At 50.6% G+C, this 23,476-nt stretch overlaps 2 protein-coding genes across 7 annotated transcripts in view; one reads left to right on the top strand and one right to left on the bottom strand.

The window, feature by feature from the left end:
* CROCC (ciliary rootlet coiled-coil, rootletin) overlaps positions 1–7,385 on the top strand; it is a 79,584-nt gene extending 72,199 nt beyond the window's left edge. For all 5 annotated transcript variants that reach the window (XM_027842758.1, XM_027842759.1, XM_027842760.1 and 2 more), the window contains 6 exons: positions 1,365–1,589; positions 2,515–2,664; positions 2,929–3,129; positions 4,331–4,441; positions 5,256–5,429; positions 6,533–7,385. In XM_027842758.1, the coding sequence (XP_027698559.1) occupies positions 1,365–1,589; positions 2,515–2,664; positions 2,929–3,129; positions 4,331–4,441; positions 5,256–5,429; positions 6,533–6,628 (957 nt within the window). In that variant the 3' untranslated portion in view covers positions 6,629–7,385. The remainder of the gene's footprint in view (positions 1–1,364; positions 1,590–2,514; positions 2,665–2,928; positions 3,130–4,330; positions 4,442–5,255; positions 5,430–6,532) is intronic.
* Positions 7,386–9,844: 2,459 nt separating this feature from the next.
* On the bottom strand, positions 9,845–22,066 carry MFAP2 (microfibril associated protein 2). Of its 2 annotated transcripts, XM_027842698.1 has the most exons (9): positions 21,952–22,065; positions 15,140–15,222; positions 13,335–13,409; positions 12,416–12,442; positions 12,216–12,302; positions 11,792–11,830; positions 11,524–11,611; positions 11,230–11,303; positions 9,845–10,993 (listed from the first exon to the last, which is right to left on the bottom strand). In XM_027842698.1, the coding sequence occupies exons 2-9, from the start codon at positions 15,174–15,176 to the stop codon at positions 10,890–10,892; spliced, it is 531 nt and encodes a 176-aa protein (XP_027698499.1). In that variant the 5' UTR covers positions 15,177–15,222; positions 21,952–22,065; the 3' UTR covers positions 9,845–10,889. The 2 variants fall into 2 exon arrangements, with proteins under 2 accessions (XP_027698499.1, XP_027698500.1); XM_027842699.1 differs by lacking the exon at positions 12,416–12,442 and having other exon boundaries at positions 21,952–22,066.
* Positions 22,067–23,476: the final 1,410 nt, after the last annotated feature.

Below are 23,476 nucleotides of genomic sequence, written 5' to 3'. Positions count from 1 at the left end.
AATATGATCTCATTTGATCTTCACATCAACTATTAGGTAGGTGCTATTATTCTCCTCATTTTACAGTGGAGGAAACAGAGGCAAAACGAAGCTAAATGGACTTTAGAACAGAAAGTTAGAGCTGTTCTCTTCCCTTCATCTCATACCTCTCAGCCTCCCTGTCCTTTCCTGTTTGGGCCCATTTAGGGCTGATGGACAACTGAGGCAGAACTGAGATCCCTGAAAGGGGGTTAGAACTGGAGACTTTGGACACTGTGGGAAACCTGGCTTCCAGGAATGTGCTCCTCTGGTGTTTTCAGAATGAACCCAGCTTCCCAGGATCCCAGATCTGCCCCCCCCCACTGTCTTGTTCCCCATTCCTCTCCCTACCTTTCCCTTAGTATTGAATTGGGAATCAGAGGAACTAACTGGATTAGGATCCCAGTTTTCCTGTGTGACCTCGGACGTCCAAGTCTGTTCTCATCTCGGGGCCACAATTTTCTCCTCTGTAAAATGAGGAAGTTGGAGTTGATAATCTAGAAGGACTCTTTTAGTTCTAAAACTTCCAAGGGGAATTGCTGTAAGTTTCATGAAGTACAGAGTCCTCCGATCCATATTCACTCCCCTAATCCTCATCTCAACCCCTTCTCCAGGACCTGCCACACACTCTGTCACCCAGGATCGGCCAAGCACCCGCTGGGCTTTGCATGCTGTACTTTATAAGGAAAATGAAGAGAGTACATTCCTGCCCTTAAAGATAGCCCAGTCTGGCTAGGGAAACAGGGATGCAAGCATGTGCTGTCTCTCTCTCTGTCTCTCTGTCTCTCTCTGTCTCTCTCACACACACGCGCGCACACACACACACACACACACACACACACACACACACAGAGGAAACAGAGAAGAGTTAAGGGCTATGTTATGTGGAAATGGCCTTGAGGACTAGAGGGGTCTTCCGAAAGGGGATATCCAGGAAATCTTTCTGGGGGAGCCAGGCCTTGAAGAATAAGCAGTGTTTTTAATCTGGTTTTCAAGTAGGGACATAGTGTGGCACCTCTGATCTAGCCCAGTCCCCTCATTTTATGGAGGTGGAAACTGAGGCCCAAAGAAGCTATGTGATTTGCCCAGGTTCACACGAGTAGTTAGTGGCAGAGCTGGGTTTCAGACACAAGGCTAGTTTGATCCACTGGGCCATGATGCCTCAGAGGTAGGTGGTGCCAGGGTTTTTGACCCCTTTTTACAGAGAAGAATCTGAGGCTCTGAGTGGTGGAGGACCCGAGCAAGATCACACAGTGTCTGAGGAAGGACTTGAACCCAGATCTCTTGGCTCCAAGCCTAGTGCCATTTGTGTAAATAGACTGGCGTTGCTGTCTTCCTCCTTGCAGCTGGCAGACAGTGAGCTGAAGGCCGGGGCCCTCCAGTTGACCGTGGATAGGCTGAACATAGCGCTGGCCAAGGCGGAGGAGAGTGAGGCAGCCCTGAAGGAGAAGGTTCAGGGCCTGACGGCATCCCTGGCGGAGAGCAGCCGTGCTGTGACCTCGGCCCAGGACAAAAACCTGCACCTCCAGAAGTCCCTGACGGCCAGTGAGCATGACCGCAGGGTCCTCCAGGTGAGCTGAAGCAGGCCAGCGGGTTCCAGGTTAATGAGCCAGCCAATGGGAAAAGACCATGAGGCTCTAGATGAGAGAGCCAGCCGGCGGGAATAGACTGGGGTAATCCAGGTCAGGAATCCGATGAATGGCTTACAGCAGACTGTAGGTTCTAGGGGAAGCAACCAGCCAGTGGAAATATGTCCCAGGGTTTTAGGTTAGAGAAATAGCCAGTGGGAATAGGCTGGAGTGTTCAAGGTAGGTAAACCAACCAATGAATGGCTTACAACAAGCCCTAGGGTTCTAGATGAATGAGGCAACCAGTGGGAACAGATCATGCAGTTCTAAGTAAGACAGATGATGGGAAAAGGTCCTGTGGTTCTAAGAGAGACAGCCAATGGGAACAAATTGGGGGGGTTCTAAATAAGTGAGGTGGCCAATGAAAATAGGCCATGAGGGGCAGCTAGGTGGCGCAGTGGATTAAGCACCAGCCCAGAAGTCAGGAGGACCTGAGTTCAAATCCAGCCTCAGACCAAACACTTGACACTTACTAGCTGTGTGACCCTGGGCAAGTCACTTAACCCTGATTGCCTAAAAAATAAAAAAAAATGAAAAAAAGAAAATAGGCCATGAAGTTCTAAGTGAGAAAATCAGCCTATTGAGGGGGATGGCCAGTGGGAATAGGATGGGAAGGGGTTCTAGACCAATGGGAACAGGCAGAGAGTTCCAGCTAGAAAAGTAGTAATAGCTTAAGGAGGTGATGATCCAGTGAGGAATACTTGGGGTAGGCATTGAGAGGCCCAGGGCCTGGGTGGGGGGGGATGGGGAGGAGGTGCCCCCAATCCTGAATATCGAATGAAGCCATCTGGCAGAGCTGGGGAGCCCTGGGCGCAGCTCCCCCGCCTCCCAAGGGCCTGGGCCCCATCCGTCCCTCGTTCTCCCCCAGGAGCGGTTAGATGTTGCCCGCCAGGCCACGGCAGAGGCCAAGAAGCAGAGCAGCTCCCTGGGGGAGCAGGTCCAGACTCTGCGCAGTGAGCGAGCAGACCTGGAGCTCCAGAAGGCTGACCTTGAGGGCCAGGTGCAGCAGCTGCAGGAGGTGAGGGGGCCCAGGACGGGCTCTGAGTGGCAGGGGGCTCTGCCCATCCCCAATCACTAGGCTAGCCCCCGGCTAGTCTGCTCTTTCGTCCTTCCCTGGGGCATCCGTCCCTCTCCCAGCTCCTGCCTTGAGGAGCTTTTCCACACTCACACCCCACCTCATGACCCCCACCTCTCCCTCACAGCCCCTCCCTCCCCTGGTACTCCTCGGAGGGGGCCGAGGCCCCGACTTTCCCTGCTTTCTTTCCCCTAATCTGCGTCCTAGCTGCTCGACCAGCGGCAGGCGAGTGAGACCACTGCTCTGCAGGGCCTGCAGAAGGTGAAAGAGGAGAAGCAGCAGCTTCAGGAGTGCCTGACCAGCCTGCAAAAGTCCCTCAGCCAGCTGGAGGGGGAGAAGCGAGAAGCCGAGCGCTCGGCCTTGCGGCTCGAGAAGGACCGTGCTGCCCTCAAGAGGACTCTGGACAAGGTGATGCCCTTCCTCCTCCCCTCCAACAAAAGCATCCCTGACCTTCTGCCTCGAATGGTAGTGAGTTTCCTGTCCCTGGATGTCTTAAAGCAATCAGCAATCAAACAACCAACCAAAAAGTATTTATTAACAGCCTCCTATGTACCAGGCACTGCTCTAGGCAAAGGGCGGATGCACATATAAAGAAAGAAACAATCCCTGCTTGCGGTGATATTATATTCGAATAAAGAAGACAACAAAGAAATACAAACATATACGCAGCAGTTAAGTATTAGGTAATTTTTGAGGGAGGGCATTAGCATTTGTGGGAATCCAAAAAGGTTGGTGCGGAAGGTGGTGGTGTTTAAAGAAGGAAAGAAAATTAAAAACAAAAACAAAAACAAAATAATAAAGAAGGAAAGGGATTGTATGAGGCCGAGATGAGAAGAGAGTGTGTCCCAGGCAGAGAAGATAGCTTGGCAAAAGGAGATGAGAGATGGAGGGTTATGTATGAGGAGCAGAGAGGAGGCCAGGTTGGCTGGATCTCGGAGTGCAGAGAGAAGAATAATAAGGCTGGAAAGCCAAGTTGGGGCCAATATGTTTAGGGCTTAAAAGCTAAACAGAAGAGTGTGTATTTTTTCCTAAAGGCAATAGGCAACCATAGGTTGAGTAGGTTGAGTAGCGGGGTATATGGTCAGATCAGTGGCTACCACATGTAGGATGAACTAGAACAGGAAAGGCAGGGAGACCAGGTAGGAGGCAGGTGAGAGCTGGTGAGAGCCTGGCCTTAAGGTAACAGCTTGTGAGTGGAGAGAACGGGATGGTCACAAGAGATGTTGTGGAGATAGGAACAGTGAGGTCTGGCTGCTGATTGGTCATGGGGGATGAGGGAAGGTGAAGGCTTAGGGTAATGACAAGGGGAAAAGCCGCCAGCGGATGGAAGGATGGAGGGGCTGCCTTCAGCTGAAACGGGAGAATTTGGGGGCAGAGGTAGCAAGCTTTGTTTTGGACACGTTGAGTTAGAGAGGTCTCTGGGACTTCCAATGTGGAATGTCCAGTGGGCAGTCGGTGATGAAGGAGTGAAGCCCAAGGGAGGCTGGAGCTTGGGTCCAGATCTCTTCTCAGGGGTGATGACCAAGTCCTGCAGCAGACGCTCCCAGCATCAGCTGGGGGCAGGCTTTCTGAAGGCCGTCCCAACCTGGAGATCTGGATTTCCCGGCAGGTGGAGCGTGAGAAGCTGCGCAGCCACGAGGATTCTATTCGGCTGAACCACGAGAAGGGCCTCCTGGACCGCTCGCTCACTGGGGCCGAGCAGCAGATCCATCAGCTGGAGGTAGGCGTCCCTCCCTGCCTCCCACGTCTCTGCTTTCCTGGAGGGCAGGAGGAGATAGCCCCCACCCCAGGTCCAAGCCATGCTCTCCTCTTCCTGGGAGATAGCACAGTCTGAGCCCAGGAGGCCAAGACGTTCAGAGAAGAAGGTGGGATAGGGCTGGGCAGAGGTAGGCCTTGTAGGAGTCCTGGGGGTGTGCACAGCTAGAACCTTTGGGCCTGTCGCCCAGCCTAGCCCATGGCCTCAGTCAGTCAGTCAGCCAATCAACAAACATTTAGTTCAGGGCTTACTATGTTCCAGGCACTCTGCTAAGCTCTGGGATCCAAAGAAAGGCAAAAACAGCCCCTGCCTTCAAGGAGCTTACCTTCTAACAAAGGAGCCAACATGTGTATAACTATATACATATATCACTATAAATAAAACTATATCTATAGCTATGTGTAAAATTACATATATATAAAATTATATATATATATATGTATCATATAGGATAAGGACAGAGTAGAAGGACAGTAATCTTAGAGAAGGCACTAGCAGCTGGGGCTGCTAAAGGTCTTCTAAAGAGAAGGGGATTTGAGCTGGACAGAAGACAGACCCGGGACGTAGTGGTTAGTGGGCAGAGCACCTCAGACAAGGGGGCCGGCCATAGGAAGGGCAGAGATCTCCTTCATGGTTCCAGGGTCTCTTGGCATGACAGTCTCTAGAAGTTCTTCCGTTGACATTCTCTCCTCCGGCCTGGAAACCTCAGCTTGGCCCCCTCCTGGTCTCCTCTCCGTCTGCGGGGCTGCCTTCATTTCCCTCCCCATCCTTTTCCCAGGCCCAGCTGCTGGAGATGGAGCAGGGTCAGTGCCTGCTGGAGACAGGGGGACAGACGCAGCTGGAGCTGCAGCAGGAGTTAGAGCGGCTGCGAGGGGCTCAGGCCCAGGCCGAGAGGACCATGGAGGCGCGGGAGCGCGTTCACCGTCAGCGCATTCGTGGCCTGGAGGAGCACGTGAGTGCAGCAGGGATAGAGGCCGGGAAGTGTCCTGGGATGTACTGAACTTGGAGTCAGGAGACCTGGCTTCAAATCCTGGTTCTATGACGTCATAACCACTCTGAGAAAACCACTCGGTTTTCTCATCTGCAAGATGGGGCTGTAGAGCCCTATACTACCTACCTCTCCAGGATGCTGGGAAGAAGGTGCTTTATTATCCCTCCAGCTGCTATTATTCTGACCAGGAGGCTGTCATTGCCTTCAGCTGGGCAAAGGTACCGCATCTGGGCATGTATTGGTGCTTGCCCATCCCAGGGACCCCCAGCAGGGCTGACAGCTATTTACTTTCTTCCTTCGGATGTTCCTTGAGGGTCCTGGGTAAAACTGAGCCCCTTCTCCTCCCCATAAGGCAGCTGCATGAGGTTTGGTGTAGCTGAAAGAGCCTGGGTCTCAAATCAAGCCATCTCCTTCTGTGTGCCTCAGTTTCCCCATCTGCAAAGTGGGGGTAATATCCCCTACACTGCTTCCTTGATAGGGTAGTTGTAAGGAAGGGGCTTTTTCTGGGGGGGTTAGGCAGATAACAAGCATTTATTAAGCACCCACAGGCAAGCTGGGTGGCCCAGAGTGGGGAGGGAGGAACTTGGAGTTAGGACGACTTGAATTACCTCAGACACTGCACTAGCTGTGCAACTTTGGGACAAGGCCTCAGTTTCTTTATCTGTAAAATGGGGATAATCATAGCACCTACCTCCCAGGGCTCTTGTGAGGATCACATGAGTTAATATATGTATAGAGCCTTAAGACTATGTAATTGATAGCTAAAAGCACTGTGTACAAGGCACTTGGGGACAAATACAAAGAAAGACAGCCCCTGCCCTCCCTAGCTTATATTCCATTGGAAAAGGAGGCTGAAAAGAGGGGAAGAGAGGGAAGGTTGGCGGGGGGTCAGCAGCCAGTCCAGGAGGGGAATGAAGGATGGGCCCCTCCCCAGAATAGCGGCATTCACCAATGGGAGAAGGTAGCCATTGGGGACTTTACAGGGTAAGAAGGCCCCCAAATGCACCCTAGAAATGGGAGCTGGTGTTGATTTCCTTAACACTTTCCATCCCCTCTCCCCACAGATCTCCACCCTGAAGGAACGGCTGCAGCAGGAACTTCGCAGGGTCCCCCAGGGCTTCTCTCCATCCTCTTCATCCTCTGCCCCCTCTGGAAACTGAGCCCCCCTCCTGCTTGGGCAGCCACTGAGCCCCCATCCTCACCCCGGACCTGGACACTGTCTTGGTGCTAGGCCTGCTTCTGGCCCAGCTGCCCCAGAGCTTTACAGGGGCACTGGGGGACCATGGGCCAGGGCCTGACCACTGAAGAATGGTGGGTGGGAAAGGAGGGGAAGCCATGGCCTGCTTGGCTGCAGAGGGTGGAACGAGGAGCAGAATCAGAGATTTAGGTTCAATACATGGAAACATTAACCACCAGTCAGAGTGGCCTGGGCTGCCTTGGGAGATGCTCCCCATCACTGGAGAGATCCCAGCAAAGGCGGTGGGATGACCACGTGTGGGGGGATTGTACCGGGGACCCTGCTCAGGTCTGGTTGGCCCAGATGGCCGCTGAGGTCCTTCAGGCTCTGAGATCATGTGATTCTGTGACTGTTTCCCCTCCACAGCTGGGCTGCTGGCAGAGGCTGGATTCCAGCCCCCCCCCCCAAGGTACCAAGGTCAGCTTCCCCTGCCTGTGGATCAAGCCCATTAGGCCCAGAGTCAGGGGTAGTGAATCACTTTGTTTGGGATGAGGGAGGACCCCCAATTCAGTGCTCCGCTCCCTGCTCCCTACCCCCCCTTGCCAGGTGACTCTGGCCTCTTCCCAGAATCTCCAACAGTCATCTCCATTGGCTACCTCTCAGAGAACATCTAAGCATAGCCCCACAGGCCTGTGGCTCTTATGCCTTTTAAGGAAAAAACCTACCTGTGTTTCTTTGAGGGAAAAAAAAAAACCACATGAGAAGAAAAAAAAACTGTTTCCTATTGTTTTTTTTTTCCTAGCGTGGGGGGACCTGTCTGTTATCACAGACCCCCTTAACTTAAATTGGGAAAAATGAGGTGGAAATGAGCTGGTGCGGTCCCCTTCCTGGTTCCCTGGGCTCCTGAGATGGAAACAGCTCCTCAGTGGTCCTTTGAGGAGACTTAGAAATGGGCACATTTCTGAGTAGGAGGGGAGGTCCATGCCTTCTTGGCATGAGAAAGTGGAGAGGAGCTTCCTATGGTGAAAGCCTCCATGGATTCAAGAGGCCTGGGTTCTAGCCCTGGCTTGGCCACTAGCTCACTGTGTAACCTTGGGTGCCTTCCACTCTGTGAGCCTGCTTCCTCATCCGTAAAATGGGATCAAGGATTCCTGGCATGCCCATTCTCTTCCCCAGATGTTGTGAGAACAGAATGAGAAACAGCCAGAAATGTGCTCGGGAGGAGGGAGCTGCCAGTTCACCCATGGTCCAGGGGACAGAGAGGGAAGAGCTCACCTCTCAAACCAGGGCCCAAGGGTTCTTAGCACTGCTTCCTGCCAAGGGTGGACCAGTCTCTTTAACTCTCTGACCTGTGTGTGTGTGTGTGTGTAGTGTGTGTATATATGTATATATTCATGTAGTGTTCATATATGTTTATATTTTTATGTATACATGTGTGTCTATATGTCTGCATATTGTATGTCTGTATATGTATGCATGCCTGTAAGTATGTGTATTTGTCTGTGTATGTGTATCTATTTATGTGTATGTTTGTGTCTGTAGGTATATATATGTCTGTATGCATATATTTATACATTGTGTATATAGTTATCTGTATATGTAGATATATGTGTATAGGTGTGGTGTTTTCAGCCATGTTGTCAAATGCTTTCAATGAGGAGGAACACGGCATTAAGGTCAGCTACCGCACTGATGGCAAATTCTTCAACGTGAAAAGGCTACAAGCCAAGACCAAAGTGGAGGGAGCATTGGTGCATGATTTTCTGTTTGCAGATGATTGTGCACTCAATGCAGCCTCTGAAGCTGAGATGCAAAAAAATATGGGTTGATTCTCTGCTGCTTGACCTAATTTTGGCCTAATAATTACCACCAAGAAAATACAGGTGTTCCATCAGGCAGCACCACACCATCCCTACATGGAACTGTTGGTTACAGCAAATGGAGAAGTTTTGAATGCTGTGGATAAGTTCACTTACCTTGGCAGTGTACTTTCCAGGGATGTAGACATTGATAATGAGGTTGACACACGCATTGCCAGAGCTAGCTCAGTGTTTGGGAGGCTCCGAAGGAAGAGATGGGAGAGAAGAGATCTTAGCCTGACTACCAAGCTGAAGGTCTACAGAGCCATTGTGCTGACCTCATTGTTGTATGCCTGTGAAACCTTGACAGTCTACCAGCACCATGCCAGGAACTGAATCACTTCCATTTGAATTGTCTTAGGAAGATTCTGAAGATCACCTGGCAGGATAAGCTACCAGACGCCTAGGTCCTTTCGCAAGCTGAGCTATCAGGCATTCAAATGCTGCGTCAGAGAGCACAACTCCAATGGGCTGGTCACGGTGTTCAAATGCAAAATGTATGCTTGCCAAAAAGACTATTTTATGGAGAACTCACACAGGGCAAGCGTTCACATGGTGGTCAGAAGTGATACAAGGATACTCTCAAGGTCTCTCTTAAGAACTTTGGAATTGGTTGTGTGACATGGGAGACACTGGCACAGGACCACTCAACATGGTGTGCCCACATCAGAGAAGGTGTTGTGCTCCATGAGCAAAGCAGAATTGAAACAGCACAAAGGAAATGCAGGATGTGCAAACTTAGAGGTTCCATCCCAAATGTTCCCACGGACTACTTGTGCCCGACCTGTGGTAGAGCCTTTTAGGCTCGCCTGGGTCTGATAAAGCCTGACTCCAGCAGCGATGTCATTTTGGCCCTCTTTGAGAACTAAGGACACCAACCGACCATGGACATTGTGTATGCCTATATATGTGTGTACATGTTTGTACAGGTATATATATGTATGTGTGCTTGTTAAATCTAAGTGTGCATGTATATGTGTGTATATAATGTCTACATACATGTCCATATATCTGTATATTGTGTATGTCTGTATAGGTGTATTCTGTATATACATGTGCATGTATATTTGTATGTATACCCACACTCAAAGGCTCAAAGAGATGAATTGATCCATTCCCCCAGCTTCCTCCACATTAGAGGATAGATTTGAACCCGGGTCCCTGCTGATCCCCAGGCCAGCACTCTCCACTCCACTGCCTGTAGAATCATTGTTATTTTTATTGTTATACAATTCTTCACACTGCCTTCCCCTCCCCGACCCTTCTGTCAGCCCCCACAAGGAGAAAAAGGCAGATTCAGCCTTACCCTTCTCCCCCAACATACCGATCCCAAACTTGGGTAACTTTTTTTCCTTGAAAATTTCTTTATTTTGTACAAAAAAAAATATATGATCTGACACCCCACTACAGTACGTCCAACCTAGAGCAGAGGGGATCTGCCCAAGGGCCTACTTTGGTGGAAACGGGTGGGGTGCCAGTGAGCACCAGGTGTAGGGAGTGACCAGGGAGCAGCAGGCATTGTACCCCAAGCCCCTCCTCTGCTCCAGCTGAAATGCCTTCCGCAGGCTAATGCCAAAGGAGGGCATCTAGGAGACTGAGGGGATGGGACCTGAGCCGTTCCAGGGTCAGGTGAAGGAACTGGGGGATGTTGAGCCAGGAGATAGAAAGGCTTGTTGGGGGGGGGGGGTTGGACACGAGAGTTATTTTCAAGTTTCAGAAGGGCTACAAAGTGGATGAGCAATTAGCCATGCTTTGCTTGGCCTCAGAGGGCAAAACTAGGCTCGTGAGGGCAAGTCACAGAGAGGCAGATTTCATTTTGGTGAAAAGAGAAATTTCCCAAAATGGGAGACCTTGAGTGGAATGGGCTGCCTTGGTGGGGGACGCCTTCTTTGCTGCAGGTCTACAAGTCTGGGGGGGGGGGGCTCACAGGCTTAGTGCTGGAAGGGGTCTCAGGCCATCAAGTCCAACTCTCATTTCACAGATAAGGAAACTGAGGCACAGAGAGGTTGTGACTTGACCAGAGTTATAAAACTAGTAAGTATCTGGGGCAGGATTGGAACGCAGGTCTTCAAACACCAAGCCTAATGCTCCATCCACTTTATGGCCTTGTCCCTTCCAATCCTTGATGTCGCTGACACCCGGGACTCCATGAGCAAACGCCCTCCCCCACCCACCCAGGGGTAACTGTGGGCTCATCTCCCAGTCCCTACACTTAAATCTGCTTACACACAAAGAGGAAAGAGAATTTAAAAAGTTTTTTTTTTTTAACCACACAACAGAATCAAACCCAGCGCCCCCACCGAAGTCTGCCGTCCTGGATTCAAGCACCTGGAGGTCCCCTGGCCCTTGGCTAGGCCCAGCTCCCCTCCCTGTGCCATCTTCCCACTAGCAGCCCCCACAGCTTCTGGCACAGGAGGCAGCCACAGACTGGCACAGGCCACTCGTCGCCATCACACCACACTTGGAGAACTTGTCACGACACAGGTCAGCTAGAGAGGGTGAAGGGGAGAGGGTCAAGCTGGTCCCCATGAAGACCGCACTGAGCGGCCGGGTTGACACTGACCGTGCTAGGGAAAGGGTGAGGCCCCAGGAAACAATGCAGACCTGGAGCTGACTTTGATCTGGTGCCCAGTGGGGGCAGGGCTCCCCAGCCACTCCCACCCCCTCACCCCCAATCCCTACATTGGACCAGGGGCAGGCAGGGGATGGGGGAAGGGAGTCCTACCTCGGAGCAGCTCCTCATGGGCACAGACAGTTCGGGCACAGATTTCTTTGTTGATAACAAACATTCGGCGAGAGCTGGGAATTGAAGAATGGGTGGGGGGAGGAATGGGGAGGCTTCATCCCCATCTTCCCAGTGATCCACCTCCCCTCAGGCAGGCATCCATTACCCACACACCCTTGCAGAAGGCTGGGGGCATTGAGTCCTCCAGTCCTAAAGAGCCCAAGACACCAAGCCTTCTGGGGGGATGGGTCTGAGGTGCCACTCTCCAGTGCCCTCCCAACGTTGGCCACTCACCTATAGAAGCACACCTTATGGAGGCACTGTTTGCAGGGCTTGTAGACCGAGTACAGGCGGGTGCAGGGGTACTGCTCCTCCCTACAGTCTGGGGGAGGGAAGCGGGGAGTGTGAGGGAGGCAGGACTCAGAGAGCCCCGCTTTCCTCTCCCCTAGGCCCTTGGGCTCTCGCCACCTTCTGTTGCGCCGGATGGGGCCGGGTCCCCTCTGTGCCCTCTCCAGGCTGAGCTTGGGCAAAGTGGGTGGAGGGAGACTGCCCGGGTTCTTACCTAGTGGTCCAGGCTCCGTGGGCTCTGTCTCTGGGTTGTCTGTGAGGGGAGAGACATCAGAAGGCATGAAGAGAGAGTCCCCTTAGAGATGGTTATCACTCACCGCCCTTCTGACAGATTCAGAAACTGAGGCCTGGAGAAGGGGGAGGCAGGACGACCCGGGACAAGGACAAGGACAAGGAATGGGCAGCCAGGGCATTCATTCATTCATTCATTCAGCGAACATCTATTGAGCTTTTACATGTATGGCACTGTACTGTCGATCAATGAACACTTAATAAATACCTACTATGTGCCAGACACAGACGACAAGGAATGAAACAATCCCCTCTCTCAGTGAGGGAGGAGGGGGAGGAAGATAAGAGCTAGAACATGCGAGAAGGCTTGAGCCGGGGGACGGGCCAGGGTAGGGTCAGGAACTTACCTTGGGTGGGGGCCGGGATCACCTCCTGCTGGACCTGCTGCTGAGACTGGTACTGTAGCTGTTCCTCTGGGGGGCGGTGGGTGGATTCTGCCGAGGAGGAAGAGGGCAGGTGGCCTTTTGGCGTCCCCTCCCCCTGCCCCTGCCGCTCAGCCCCCTCCCCTATCCTCCCACCTCGGCCCCCGTTCTGGCCAGCTGCATACCTTGGTAATCGTAGTACTCGGGATTGTCTGGATGGGCGAGAAGGGACGGGGGTTAGATAGGCAATGGGGGGCCCCTCTGCTAAACCGGGGAGGTTCCCCCAGCCCCAACCCAGAGTGGACGACTTTGTCCACCCTCCAGGGCCTTTGATGCAAAAGGCTTGTGGCAGAGACCTAGAGGGGAAGGTGTCTGGAAGTGGAGGGGGCTGGGCCGGAACTCCTGAAGAAGGGGAAAGGGTCTGCACTTTGCACAGAAGAAAAACTAGCAGAAAGAGCCAGGGATATCGAACCAGTGAAAGAGGTGTATGACAGCCTTATTCAAGTGAAGGATTCTGATGAGCCACCAGGGATGACCTACTCTGCTTGGACCCAGAGGGCAGAGCGAGGACTGGTGGGGTTTGTCGCTAAGAGGAAGGTTTGGCTTTGGTGTTCCATAAAGCTTCCTAACAACCAGGCCCAAAGGGGGATGGGCTGTCCTGAGAGGTAACGGGCTGCCTGTCCCTGCAAAGGGAGGCTATATGACCACATTCTGGGGATGCTGTAGGGAGAATCTTTTTTTTTTTTAATTAATAAATTTATTTATTTTTAGTTTTCAACATTTACTTCCACAAGATTTTGAGTTCCAAATTTTCACCCCATCTCGCCCCTCCCCCCACCCCAAGATGGCATGCATTCTGAATACCCCTTCCCCTAGTCTGCCTTCCCTTCTATCTCTCCCCCCCTTCTCTTATCCCCTTCCCCTTTTATTTTCCTGTAGGGCAGGATAGATTTCTGTATTCCATTTCCTGTATTTCTGGAGAATCTTTATTTAGGTTGGAGATGGATGAGACGCCCTCTGGGTCCCTTCCAGCCTCAAGATCCTCAGCCAGGCTAGGTGGAGGCTTCGGGGACCCCCCAGCCTCACCCCACGGCCTCCACTCACCAATCTGGTCCCCGTAATGTGTGTACTGGATGTGCTCAGGGTCGACGTCATACTGTCCCTGGGCCAGCAGCCCAGCTGAAAGGGAGAAGGCAAAGGTCAGAGATGTATCAGATGGGCTCGAGAGGGTCATCCTCGGAGCCTGGAAAGGGGCATGATGGTACAATGGGGGAAATCTCTGGAGCTGGAGACAGAAGGCCGGAATTGGAACCTTGTGTCTCTCTGATGCGTGCCGCCTTGGGATGTTGGCCACGTCCCTTAGCCTCTGTGGGCCTCAGTTTCTCTTTCTGTCAAAGGAGGGAGTTGGATTATATGGCCTCTGTAGTCCCTGCCGGCTCTAGAAATGTGATTCTATGATCGTAACAGACAGGACTAGGGCCTCGGATGGACCAGAAGCTGGATGGATGGATTCAAGGTTGAGGAGGGAATGAAAAGGTCTCTGGTCAGAAACTCAGGATGGTTGGATCCGTGTTAAGCTTCAGCCTAAAGACATGCCCCTTCCTCGCCTTTAGGAAAGGGGCAAAAAGGACAACTCAGAAGATCATCAACTTAAAATCTGTAATTATTTCTCAGTGATGGGCAGGGGTGTCATTGGATAGATTCACACTGGATAGAATTGTAGGGATGGGGCAGCTAGATGGTACTGCAAGTGGTGGGCTTGGAGTAAGACTTGATTGAGTTCAAATCTGGCCTCAGATACTTCCTAGCTGTATGACCCTGGGCAAGTCACTTAATCACTGTCTGCCTCAGTTTCCTCCTCAATAAAATGGGCATATAATAACACCTCCCTCCCAGGGTTGTTGTGAGGATCAAATGAGTTAATACTTGTAAAGCGCTTAGCACAGTGCCTGGTGCAGTAAGAGCTATAGAAATGTTAGCTATTATTCTGATGGAAGAATCTCAGATAATGATGGTAGAACTCTGCCATCTGGACAATGTTTTAATGTCTATAAAGCATTTTGCATAGACCCTTTGATGCTCACAGCAGCTCTCTGAGGTATTATTACTCCCCTATTTTACAGATGGGGAAACAGAGGTTCAGAGATGTCAAGTATTTGGCTCAGATAAGTAAATGCCCAATATAAGAATAGGGAATAGACATAATTTTGTGAATATAGGACCTAGAAAATAGAGTTGGGAGAATCTTGGGTATAGATCCTCTCCTGATACCCAGCTCCTTTTTCATTCCATCACCACCATAGGAGTCTTGAGTGGGAGAGAAATTTGCCCAAGGTCCCAGTGAGTCTGTGGAGAAGGTGGAACTAGAACCCAGGACCCCAGACTCCTAACTCTGTGTTCTTTCATTCTCCCACACCACCTCTTTGTTTTGTTTTTTGTTTGTTTGTTTTGGGTGAGGGCAATTGGGGTTAAGTGACTTGCTCAGAGTCATCCAGCTAGTGATTGTTACTTGTCTGAGGCCGGATTTGAACTCAGGTCCTCCTGACTCCAGGGCCAGTGCTCTACCCACTGCACCACTTAGCTGCCACCACACCTCTTTGGTGTGGTCTTGAGGTCAAATGGCAAGTTCCTGGGTGTCAGGGTGAGTGCCTATCCTCATTGGCATCTGTGGGAGTGTAGGACACTGTGGAGAGGGGCAGCTTGGATGTGGGACAGAGCTGACATCTGGGCTTTGGAGGTTGTGGCTGCCCTGGGAAGATGGGTCAATCCCATCCATGTTAGGCAGTGGCATCAATGTGGGAAAGACATATGCCTCATCCCACCCCCATCCCCTGTGGCACTTCTTACAGTTTAGAACCTGATTAAGGGAAATGATTCTGAGGCCTCAGTGGACCCCACTCACTACTCACCAGGCAGGCACAACAGGAAGAGGTAGGCAGCTCTCATGATAACAAATATGGTGACCAGTAGTGGGTAAGACTGGAGGGATGAGCTGGGGGAAAGAGAGTGTAGTTTAACTCATTATCTTTCCTCCAAAATCTATCCATCTTCCAAATTTCCTTATTTCTCTACTATTTCTAGCTATCCTCTCCTCTCTACCCTCTAGTCATTACCCTAGTTCAGGTCCTTATTACCTCCCTCCTGGACTTTCTTGATGGCTTCCTAATGGGTCTCAACTCTCTCCCCACTCCCCAAAGTATGGCTACCAAGTGATATTCCAATAACACACATCCGACCCAGTCACTGCCCTGCTGGAGAAACTCCAGGAGCTCCCTATTGCCTCTAGGGTCAATGCATATTCCCCTGTCGGGCATTTAAAGCCCTTCCCAGTCTGGCCCCTTTCCCCCTTCACATTCCTCTCTTTCTTGCATGTTCTGGTCCAGCCAAACTGGCCTGCTTGCTGTCTGTTCTATGGGTCATCCAATTGCTTCCGTCTCCATGTTTTTGCACAGGCTGTGCCCTGCCCCCATGCCTGGCACGCCCTCCCTCATTCACCATCTCTGGCTCTTGCCATCCTTCAAGGCTCAGTTCAAGGTCCACCTACCTTCTAAGGCTTTTCCTGATTTCCTTCCATACTCCCCTCTCCCTCTGACATACACCTTCCCACTGTTTCTTTGTAGATGTCTTGGATTTGAGAGGCAGCATCAGTGCTGGGCAGGGTATAGAAAGCTGGCCTCAGAGGCAGAAAGCCCTGGGTTTGAGTTCTGTGTCTTGACACATGTTGGATGTGTGACCTTGAACAGCTCACTTAACCTTTCTAGTGCTCTAGGAAACTCTCTGAGACTTAGGTGGCAGAGAAGGGGCCAACTTGCTCTAGTAGAGTTTCCTCATCTGACAGCCCCTTATATCAACCAAATCCAGTCCCTCTCTTTTGTCTCCGTGTGTGTTGTTCCCTCCAGGAAAGGTAAGCTCCTTAAGCAGAGAGACTTTCTTTTGTGTCTTTGTATCTTCACCAGAGCCTAGCACAGTGCCTGCATACAGTAGGCACTTAATAAATGCTCATTAAATTGATTCTCCTCTGATCTTCCAAGGATCTCAAAACCCTGCTTGCTCTCTCTCGCTTTCATTCTCTCTCTCTATCTCTCTCTGCCTCTGTCTCTCTTTCTCTCTCCTCTCTCTCTGCCTCTGTCTCTCTCTCTCTCCTCTCTCTCTCTGTCTGTCTGTCTCTCTCTGTCTCTGTCTGTCTGTCTCTATCTCTGTCTCCTGACTCCCTATAATGCTCCCTCCCCCACCCCCACATACATACTTATATCTGTCATTTAACGATAACTAGCATTTACTAACCTAAGTTCAAATCCAGCCTCAGACACTTACTAGCTGTGTGACTCTGTCACTTCACCCTGTTTGCCTCAGTTTCTTCATCTATAAAATGATCTGGAGAAGGAAATGGCAAAACCATTCCAGTACCTTTGCCAAGAAAACCCCAAATGGGGTCACAATGAATCAGACAAGACTGAAATGGCTTGAAAACAACAGAAATTTACCTGGTGCTTTAAGGTTTGCAAAGAGTTTACAAATATTATCTCATTTGATCCTCATAACAACCCTGGGAGGTAGAACTTATTATTATCCCCATTTTACAGACGGGGAAATGAGGCAGACAGAGGTACAGTGATGTGCCCAGGGTCAGAAGCAGGATTTGCCCACACATCTTCCTGACTCCAAGTCAGAAAGACTCCAATGCTGACTCCAATGCTCTCTCCACTGGGACATCTAGCTATCCTTGATAAACCCTACAAAACCCTAATTAACCTCTAACAGACCCAATGCCCCCCTACCCAGCTGCCATGACACCCAAGGGAGCTAAAAGGAATCTTGAAGTTCTTCTAATCCAATCCCTTTGTTTTATATATTTTTTTTGAGGCAGTCGTGTTTAAATGACTTGCCCAAGGTCATGCAGCTAGTAAATATCTGAGGTTGGATTTGAACTCAGGTCCTCCTGACTCCAGGGCTAGTGCTCTATCCACTGCACCGCCTAGCTGCCCTGATCCTTTCATTTTAGAGAGGGGACACTGAGCTCCAGAGAGGAAAAGTGACTCATCCTAAGTCATACCAGTGCTAAGTACCAGAACTGGGTAGCAGTATGCCATGCAGCGGTGTGGTCTATTAAAGTGGAAAGAGGGCTGGTTTTGGAATGAGGTCCTGGATTCAAATCCTGGTTCTGCTGCTTACTAACAATAACAATATTCATTGATATCTATATGGTGCTTTTAAAGTTTTCCAAGGGTTTTATATACATTAGCTCATTGGAGCCTCACTATGACCCTACGTGCCACAAATATCATTATTCCTATTTTATAGATTAGGAAACTGAGACTTAGAGGGAAAGTGACTTGCCTGGGTCACACAAGCAATAAGTGTCGAAGGTGGGACTGGAACAGAGGATTTCCAGACTCCAAGTTCACCCCTTTATCCAATACGCCTTTCTCTGTGAGTTGTGTCCCCTTGGCTAAGTGACCACTTCCCTTTTCTGAGCCTCAGTTTCCTCCTTTGTAAAATGAAGGGGCTGGACTAGATAACTAACCTCTAAGGTCCCTTCTAGCTCAATGCTTTATGACCCTGTGAACCCTGGTCACTTGACCACAAATCCTAATTCTGCACCAGCCATGCTCTGCAGTTGTTCAGTTGTTTTCAGTTGTGTCCAAGCCTCTGTGACCCCATTGGGTTTTCTTGGCAGATACTACAGTGGTTTGCCATTGTCTTCTCCAGCTCATTTTACAGATGAGGAAACTGAGGTAAACGAGGTGAAGTGACTTGCCCAGGGTCACACAGCTAGGAAGTATCTGAGGCCAGATTTGAACTCACAAAGATGATTCTTCCTGACTCCGGACCCATCGCTCTAACCATGGTGCAACCTGGCTGCTCTGCAGAGTCCTATCTAAAACCGTTTTGCAGAAGAGGGAAGAGTGGTCCTGCTCTCCACACACTGAACCCAGGGCATCTCTCAGCGGAAGCCCAGGCCCCCTGGATTCAATGCTTCATTCTCTCCCTTCCAGCCTCCATCCAGCCTTGCTCAGGACTAGCAGGTCCATGTGCCAGCTCCGTGGTGCTGCCCAGAATGCCACCTGTTCCCAATTAGAATCTGGGCACTGAGCATCCATCCTAAGTGATTCCACATGCTCTCCACCCCAGGCTGAATGGGGCCCCCTCTGTGCCAGTGGGAGGTCACCCTCACTGAAGCTGGGAGACTTCCCTTCTTGACAAGGAAGCTGGGTCCCACAGAAATCAGAGATACGGTGCTGTTACCTACTCTGGACATATGGGAATGGGTTCTTATGGTTAACAAGTGAGAGATTTGGCCCAGATCTCAGGAGCAACTTTTATAGAATTCTAGAATGGCAGAATTAAAGGGCCCTTAATGTGTAGCATGTCAGAGCTGGAAGGGACCTTAGATCAGAAAATTCAGAGACAGAAGGGTCCTTAGAACACAGAATGCGGAGCAGCACAGACTGTCAGAGCTGGGACGGACCTTGGAACACAGAACACTGGGGTTGAAGGAACTTTAGAACGCAGAATGGTCGGAAGAATGAAGAAGAACCTTAGACCAACCCCTGTATTTTACAGAGAAGGAAACCAAGCCCCCTCCTGCCTTCCCCATGGGGCTGGGAGGATGGAGAGGGAATCAGGGCAGATCCAGATCAGACAGGCTAATTAGTGGCAGGGCTGCCCCTAGGCCCCCCAGTTCTCTTCCCAGGTTGAGATCAGTTTAAAAGTATTTGACCCTTCCTGGGTTGGTCCAGTGGTGCAGGAGAAAGAGGGCAGGACTGAGAAGGAGGCACGCCTCGGTTCCTGTCTTCCTTCCAAACTCCACAACAGCTGCTTCTAGCCCATCCCACAAGCCCAACGCGATAAGAACTTTTTGTACAACTTGTTCGCAAAGTGATTTCACAACCATTTTCCCAGCAATTGATTCTCAACACTATGTGGTTGGCAGGACTGGGGTTATTATCCCCATTTTATAGATGAGGAAACCGAGGCCTAGAGAAGGAAAAGGATTTACACATGGTCATGCCACTAATTAAGTGGCACACTATGGATGAGAACTCAGGTCTTCCTGCTCCCAGGTGAGGGTTCTTTCTGCTATACCAGAAGGCCTCCTTTATGAGGACTAGCTCATGGAACTGGGTCATAGAGGGACCTGATGGATCACCCAGTCCTTCATTTGACAGAAGAGAAAATTGGGGCCCAGAGAGGGCAAGTAAGTTGCCCAAGGTCATACAGACAGTGGAGTCAGTATTCAAACCCAGGTCTTCTGACTCTGATGGGGCTGCCAGGTGGCACTGGGCCTGAACTCAGGAAGACTCATCTTCATGAATTCAAATTCAGCCTCACACTTAACTAGCTGGATGACCCTGGGCAAGTCACTTCACCCTGTTTGCCTCAGTTTCCTCATCTGTCAAATGAGCTGGAAAAGGAAATGGCCAACTGCTCCAGTATCTTTGCCACAAAAACCTCAAAGGGAACCTCAAATAGTCAGACATATCTACACCTTCTGACTCTGAATTCACTCCATAAGCTGTCTCTAACACTAGACCAAGAAAAAGGTCCAAGGAGAAGGAAGAAGGAGACATTCGTTAGGTCCACAAGACCTGCAGAAACACTGATCTTCCCACTAAGGGGCTGTTTGATATGGCCTTGCCTAGCTGCCTTCCTCCTTTCCAAAGGCAGGGTCACATGGTCCAGATTGGGATCAATCAGCATATTTATTTAACACCTACTATGTGCCAGATACTAGCGATACAAAGACAGAAGGGAAATAGTGCCTGCCCTCAAGGAGGTTATGTTCCATCAGCAGAATGAATAGGTACACATACAAGTGCATCCAGAATAAATACAAAGTAATTTGAGGGGAGAGAGTCACTAGCAGCTGTGGGGTAGGACAGAGAGAGGGTCAGGAAAGATGGCACCTTAGTTGAGCTTTGAAGCAAACCAGGGATTTTTAAGTGGTAGAGAGAATGAAGGAATGCCTTGCAGTCATAGGGGACAGACTTGCTCAAATTCATGTGAATTTGTGAGTATTTCTTACATGAAGGATAGTGGAAAGGTCAGCCTGACCAAAACTCAGAGTCCTTGAAGAAGCATTAATGTACGCTAAAGCCGATGACTCACTTGGCTAGGACAGGTAAGGACTGGCTTTGGCTCCAGTGACCTGGGCCCCCTAATTAATCTCCACATTCCCTTTCTCTAGAGCCTGGTCCCAGGAACTCTATGCCTGCAGGGCGTCAGGGGTGAGTTGGGGGAGTATTGAGAATCTCCCAGCTGGGCCTCTTCCTGGCCCTCTGGAACCCTCCTGGCCCTCTGGAACACTTCTGGCCCTCTGGAACCCTCCTGTGCTCTCTGGAACCCTCCTGGCCCTCTGGAACCCTCCCCAGGCCTGGCAATCCCATGATAAAATGAGGGAGGGCCAAAGTTTTGGGGCCTCCTCTCCCAAGCTCCCTTTCGGTGCCACTTAGCAATGCAATTTAATTCAATTTGGCAAACTTTTATTAATCGCTTCTTGTATCTGAAAGCACTACATAGTCAATCCCAAATGGCCTCTGCTCTCAAAATAGATCTCAGCATCCTTAAGATCCCCTAATCTCTCCCCACCCATGTAGACCCCCCCAACAGTTGACCAGGCTCTCCACTCCCACCATGGAAGGTAAAGAGAAATCCCAAGTTTTCCCATCTGGGTGCTCTCTACTCTTACTCCCAGGCTGGGTTGTCTCCCGTTTTCCAACAGGCACTTAAGGGTCCCTCTGGTTCATTCCCTCACTCCCCCACCCCCTGCTTCAGAGCACCCCAAGACTCAGTAGCTTCCCCCACCCCAACACTGGCCCCATCCCAACCCAGTCCTAATTCTCAACCTTCTTTCCCAGCAACCTCAGTCTGACCCAGGGAGAGAAGGGGGACAGAACCAGACTGTCTGCCTCGCTTCCAGAGCAGGGCAGGGGTCTAGGGGAGAAAAAAACAGATGTTTCATCGGGCACATCTGGGAACAATCAGCGAGAGAAAACACACACACTCACACTCTCTCTCCTTCTCCCCTTCGACAGACCCCACCTTCTCCTCCCCTCCCCCCACATTCCAACTGCCCCGAGAGAACAAAAGCTCACCGCCCCCCCACATAAACACGCGAGTACACGCGCGCACACACACACACACACACACACACACACACACACACACACACGAACACGCAGACCTGCACAGAGATCCCGGCAAAGCCACAATGTAAAGCACCCAGACCCTAACCCTGGCCTCCAATCACCCCCTCCACCGCCCCTCACCACCAGGGACCTCCGCTCCAGCCTGGTTCCCAACACCTAGTGAAGCGCTCCCCGCCCCATCTTCCAGCAGCAGTCCTGAGACTCCCCCCTCCGCTTCCGTTACTTCTTACTCCCACCTCCCAAAAAGAAAAAATAAAGTGTGCTTTGAGATCTCATTTAGACTTGGCAGGGAAGGTCACCCTCCAGCCACTGCTTTGCCTTCCGGACCCCCTCCCCTATTTGGGACCAGCGATCCTCTTCCCAAACCTTCCCAAGTCTGGGGGTGGGGGACCTCAGAGCTCCAGACGGAAGGCCAGGGTCTGGGGTCCTTCCTGGCCCCTCCCCCAGCTTCCCATCTCTCTTCTCCTTCACTGTCCCCTCCAGCTAGGTTAGGGAGGGGGGAGGTCTCTCCCGTCCTCCCTGCAGGCAGCCCCCCATCCAGCCCAGCCCCAGCCGGCCGGCTCCTCTCCTACCTGTCTGGGTCTCTCTCCTCTGCCCACTCAGCTGCCTGCCAAGAGCCTCCCCCTTCTCCCCAACCCTGGAACGGGACAAGCCGCCACCTCCAGCCTCACCCTCTGCTGGGTCCTAATGCTAGAGCCAGGCGGGCTCTGGCCAGATGTGGAGCGGGGGCGGGGCCTGGACGGGCTGGAGTCCGGTTCTGGGGCCAGGCTGGGGTAGTCCTGGAACGTCCTCAGGGACTCAGGGACGGAGATGCTAGAGGTAGGTAGGGCTGGGAGGACCTGACGTCCCTGGCGGGAAAGTACCCGATGCACAGAGATGTTCGAGGACCTCTGAGCATCCGAGGTATGGTGAAGAAAGCAGAGATGTGGAGGCAGGAGACCTGGATTCGGGTGCTGGCTCTGCCATTTACTAAACGTGTGACCTTGAACAAGTCACTTTTCCCCACTAGGTTTCAGTTTCTTCCTCTATAAAAGGGGAGGGTTAGGCTCGATCAGGGGTTCTTGACCTTTTTTGTGTCATAATGATATTTAACACTTAAAATAATAATCATAAAATAATCATAGCTAGAATGTATCTAGCAATTTAAGGTTCACAAAGTGCTTTACAAATATTATGTCATTTTATCCTTACAACAATTCTGGGAGGTATGGGTGCTAACCCCATTTTACAGGTAAAAAAAACTCAGGATGAGGGAGGATTTTTCATTATTTTATCGTTTTTAGGGTTTTTTAAAAATAGTATTTTATTTTTTCCAAGTACATGTAAAGACAATTTTTAACATTCATTTAAAAATTTTTTTTGAGTTCCAAATTTTCTCCCTCCATCCCTCACCATCTCCCTCCTTAATACGGTAAACAATTTGATATAGGTTATATATGCGCAATCATGTAAAACATATTTCCATATTCGTCACATTGTGAAGGCAGAAACAACATTTTAAAAACCACGAAAAAAAATAAAGTGAAAACAGTATGCTTCTATCCGCATTCAGACTCCGTCAGGTCTTTCTCTGGATGTGGATAGCCTTTTCCACCAAGGGTCCTTGCTGAGGGAGGCTTTTAAATCATTGAAAAGAATCCCTAAATTTCAGTTTAGATTTACCGCTTAATGAAAATAAAGATGAAAATTTTCCCATCCAAATTCACAGACCCCCAGAAATCTATCTACAGACCCCCCCCAAAGGGTCCAAGCACCCCGGGTTAAGTACCCCAGGACTAAACTGATGGCACATTTCACAGCTTGCTCCCACCTACGTTGTGGCTCCTTCACAATTTTCCGGAGCTTAGACCATGGTTGTATCTTCTCCCCCTGTGAACCCTCCTCTAGGGACTCAGGCCCCACTGCCCAGTGGGGAATTATTACACCCTCTCCAAAGAGTAGTAAACCCTGATTGGCTTCTCAGATAATGCCTTCTTAGATCAGCTCCATCCCCAGGGGCTTGTGAATACATCACTGGATTTAGAGCTTGGAAGGACCTTAGCAGAAAAAGAAGCCGAAGCCCTGAAAGGAAAGGAACTTGACCAATGGCACACAGCT

Source organism: Vombatus ursinus, unplaced genomic scaffold (genome assembly GCF_900497805.2).
Source record: "Vombatus ursinus unplaced genomic scaffold, bare-nosed wombat genome assembly UNPS02014884.1, whole genome shotgun sequence".
NCBI lineage: Eukaryota > Metazoa > Chordata > Mammalia > Diprotodontia > Vombatidae > Vombatus > Vombatus ursinus.
Note: the sequence above shows the minus strand (reverse complement) of the source record. Positions and strands in the feature narration are given on the sequence as shown.

Bases quoted from the DNA above. Each gene is read 5' to 3' on its own strand.
- MFAP2 (XM_027842698.1), bottom strand. From the start codon at position 15,176: ATGAGAGCTGCCTACCTCTTCCTGTTGTGCCTGCCTG. The intron at 11,831-12,215 runs GTAAGTTCCTGA...CTCCCCTCACAG, and splicing joins GATCCCGGCCCCCACCCAAG to ACAACCCAGAGACAGAGCCC. The intron at 11,304-11,523 runs GTGAGTGGCCAA...TTCAATTCCCAG, and splicing joins CATAAGGTGTGCTTCTATAG to CTCTCGCCGAATGTTTGTTA.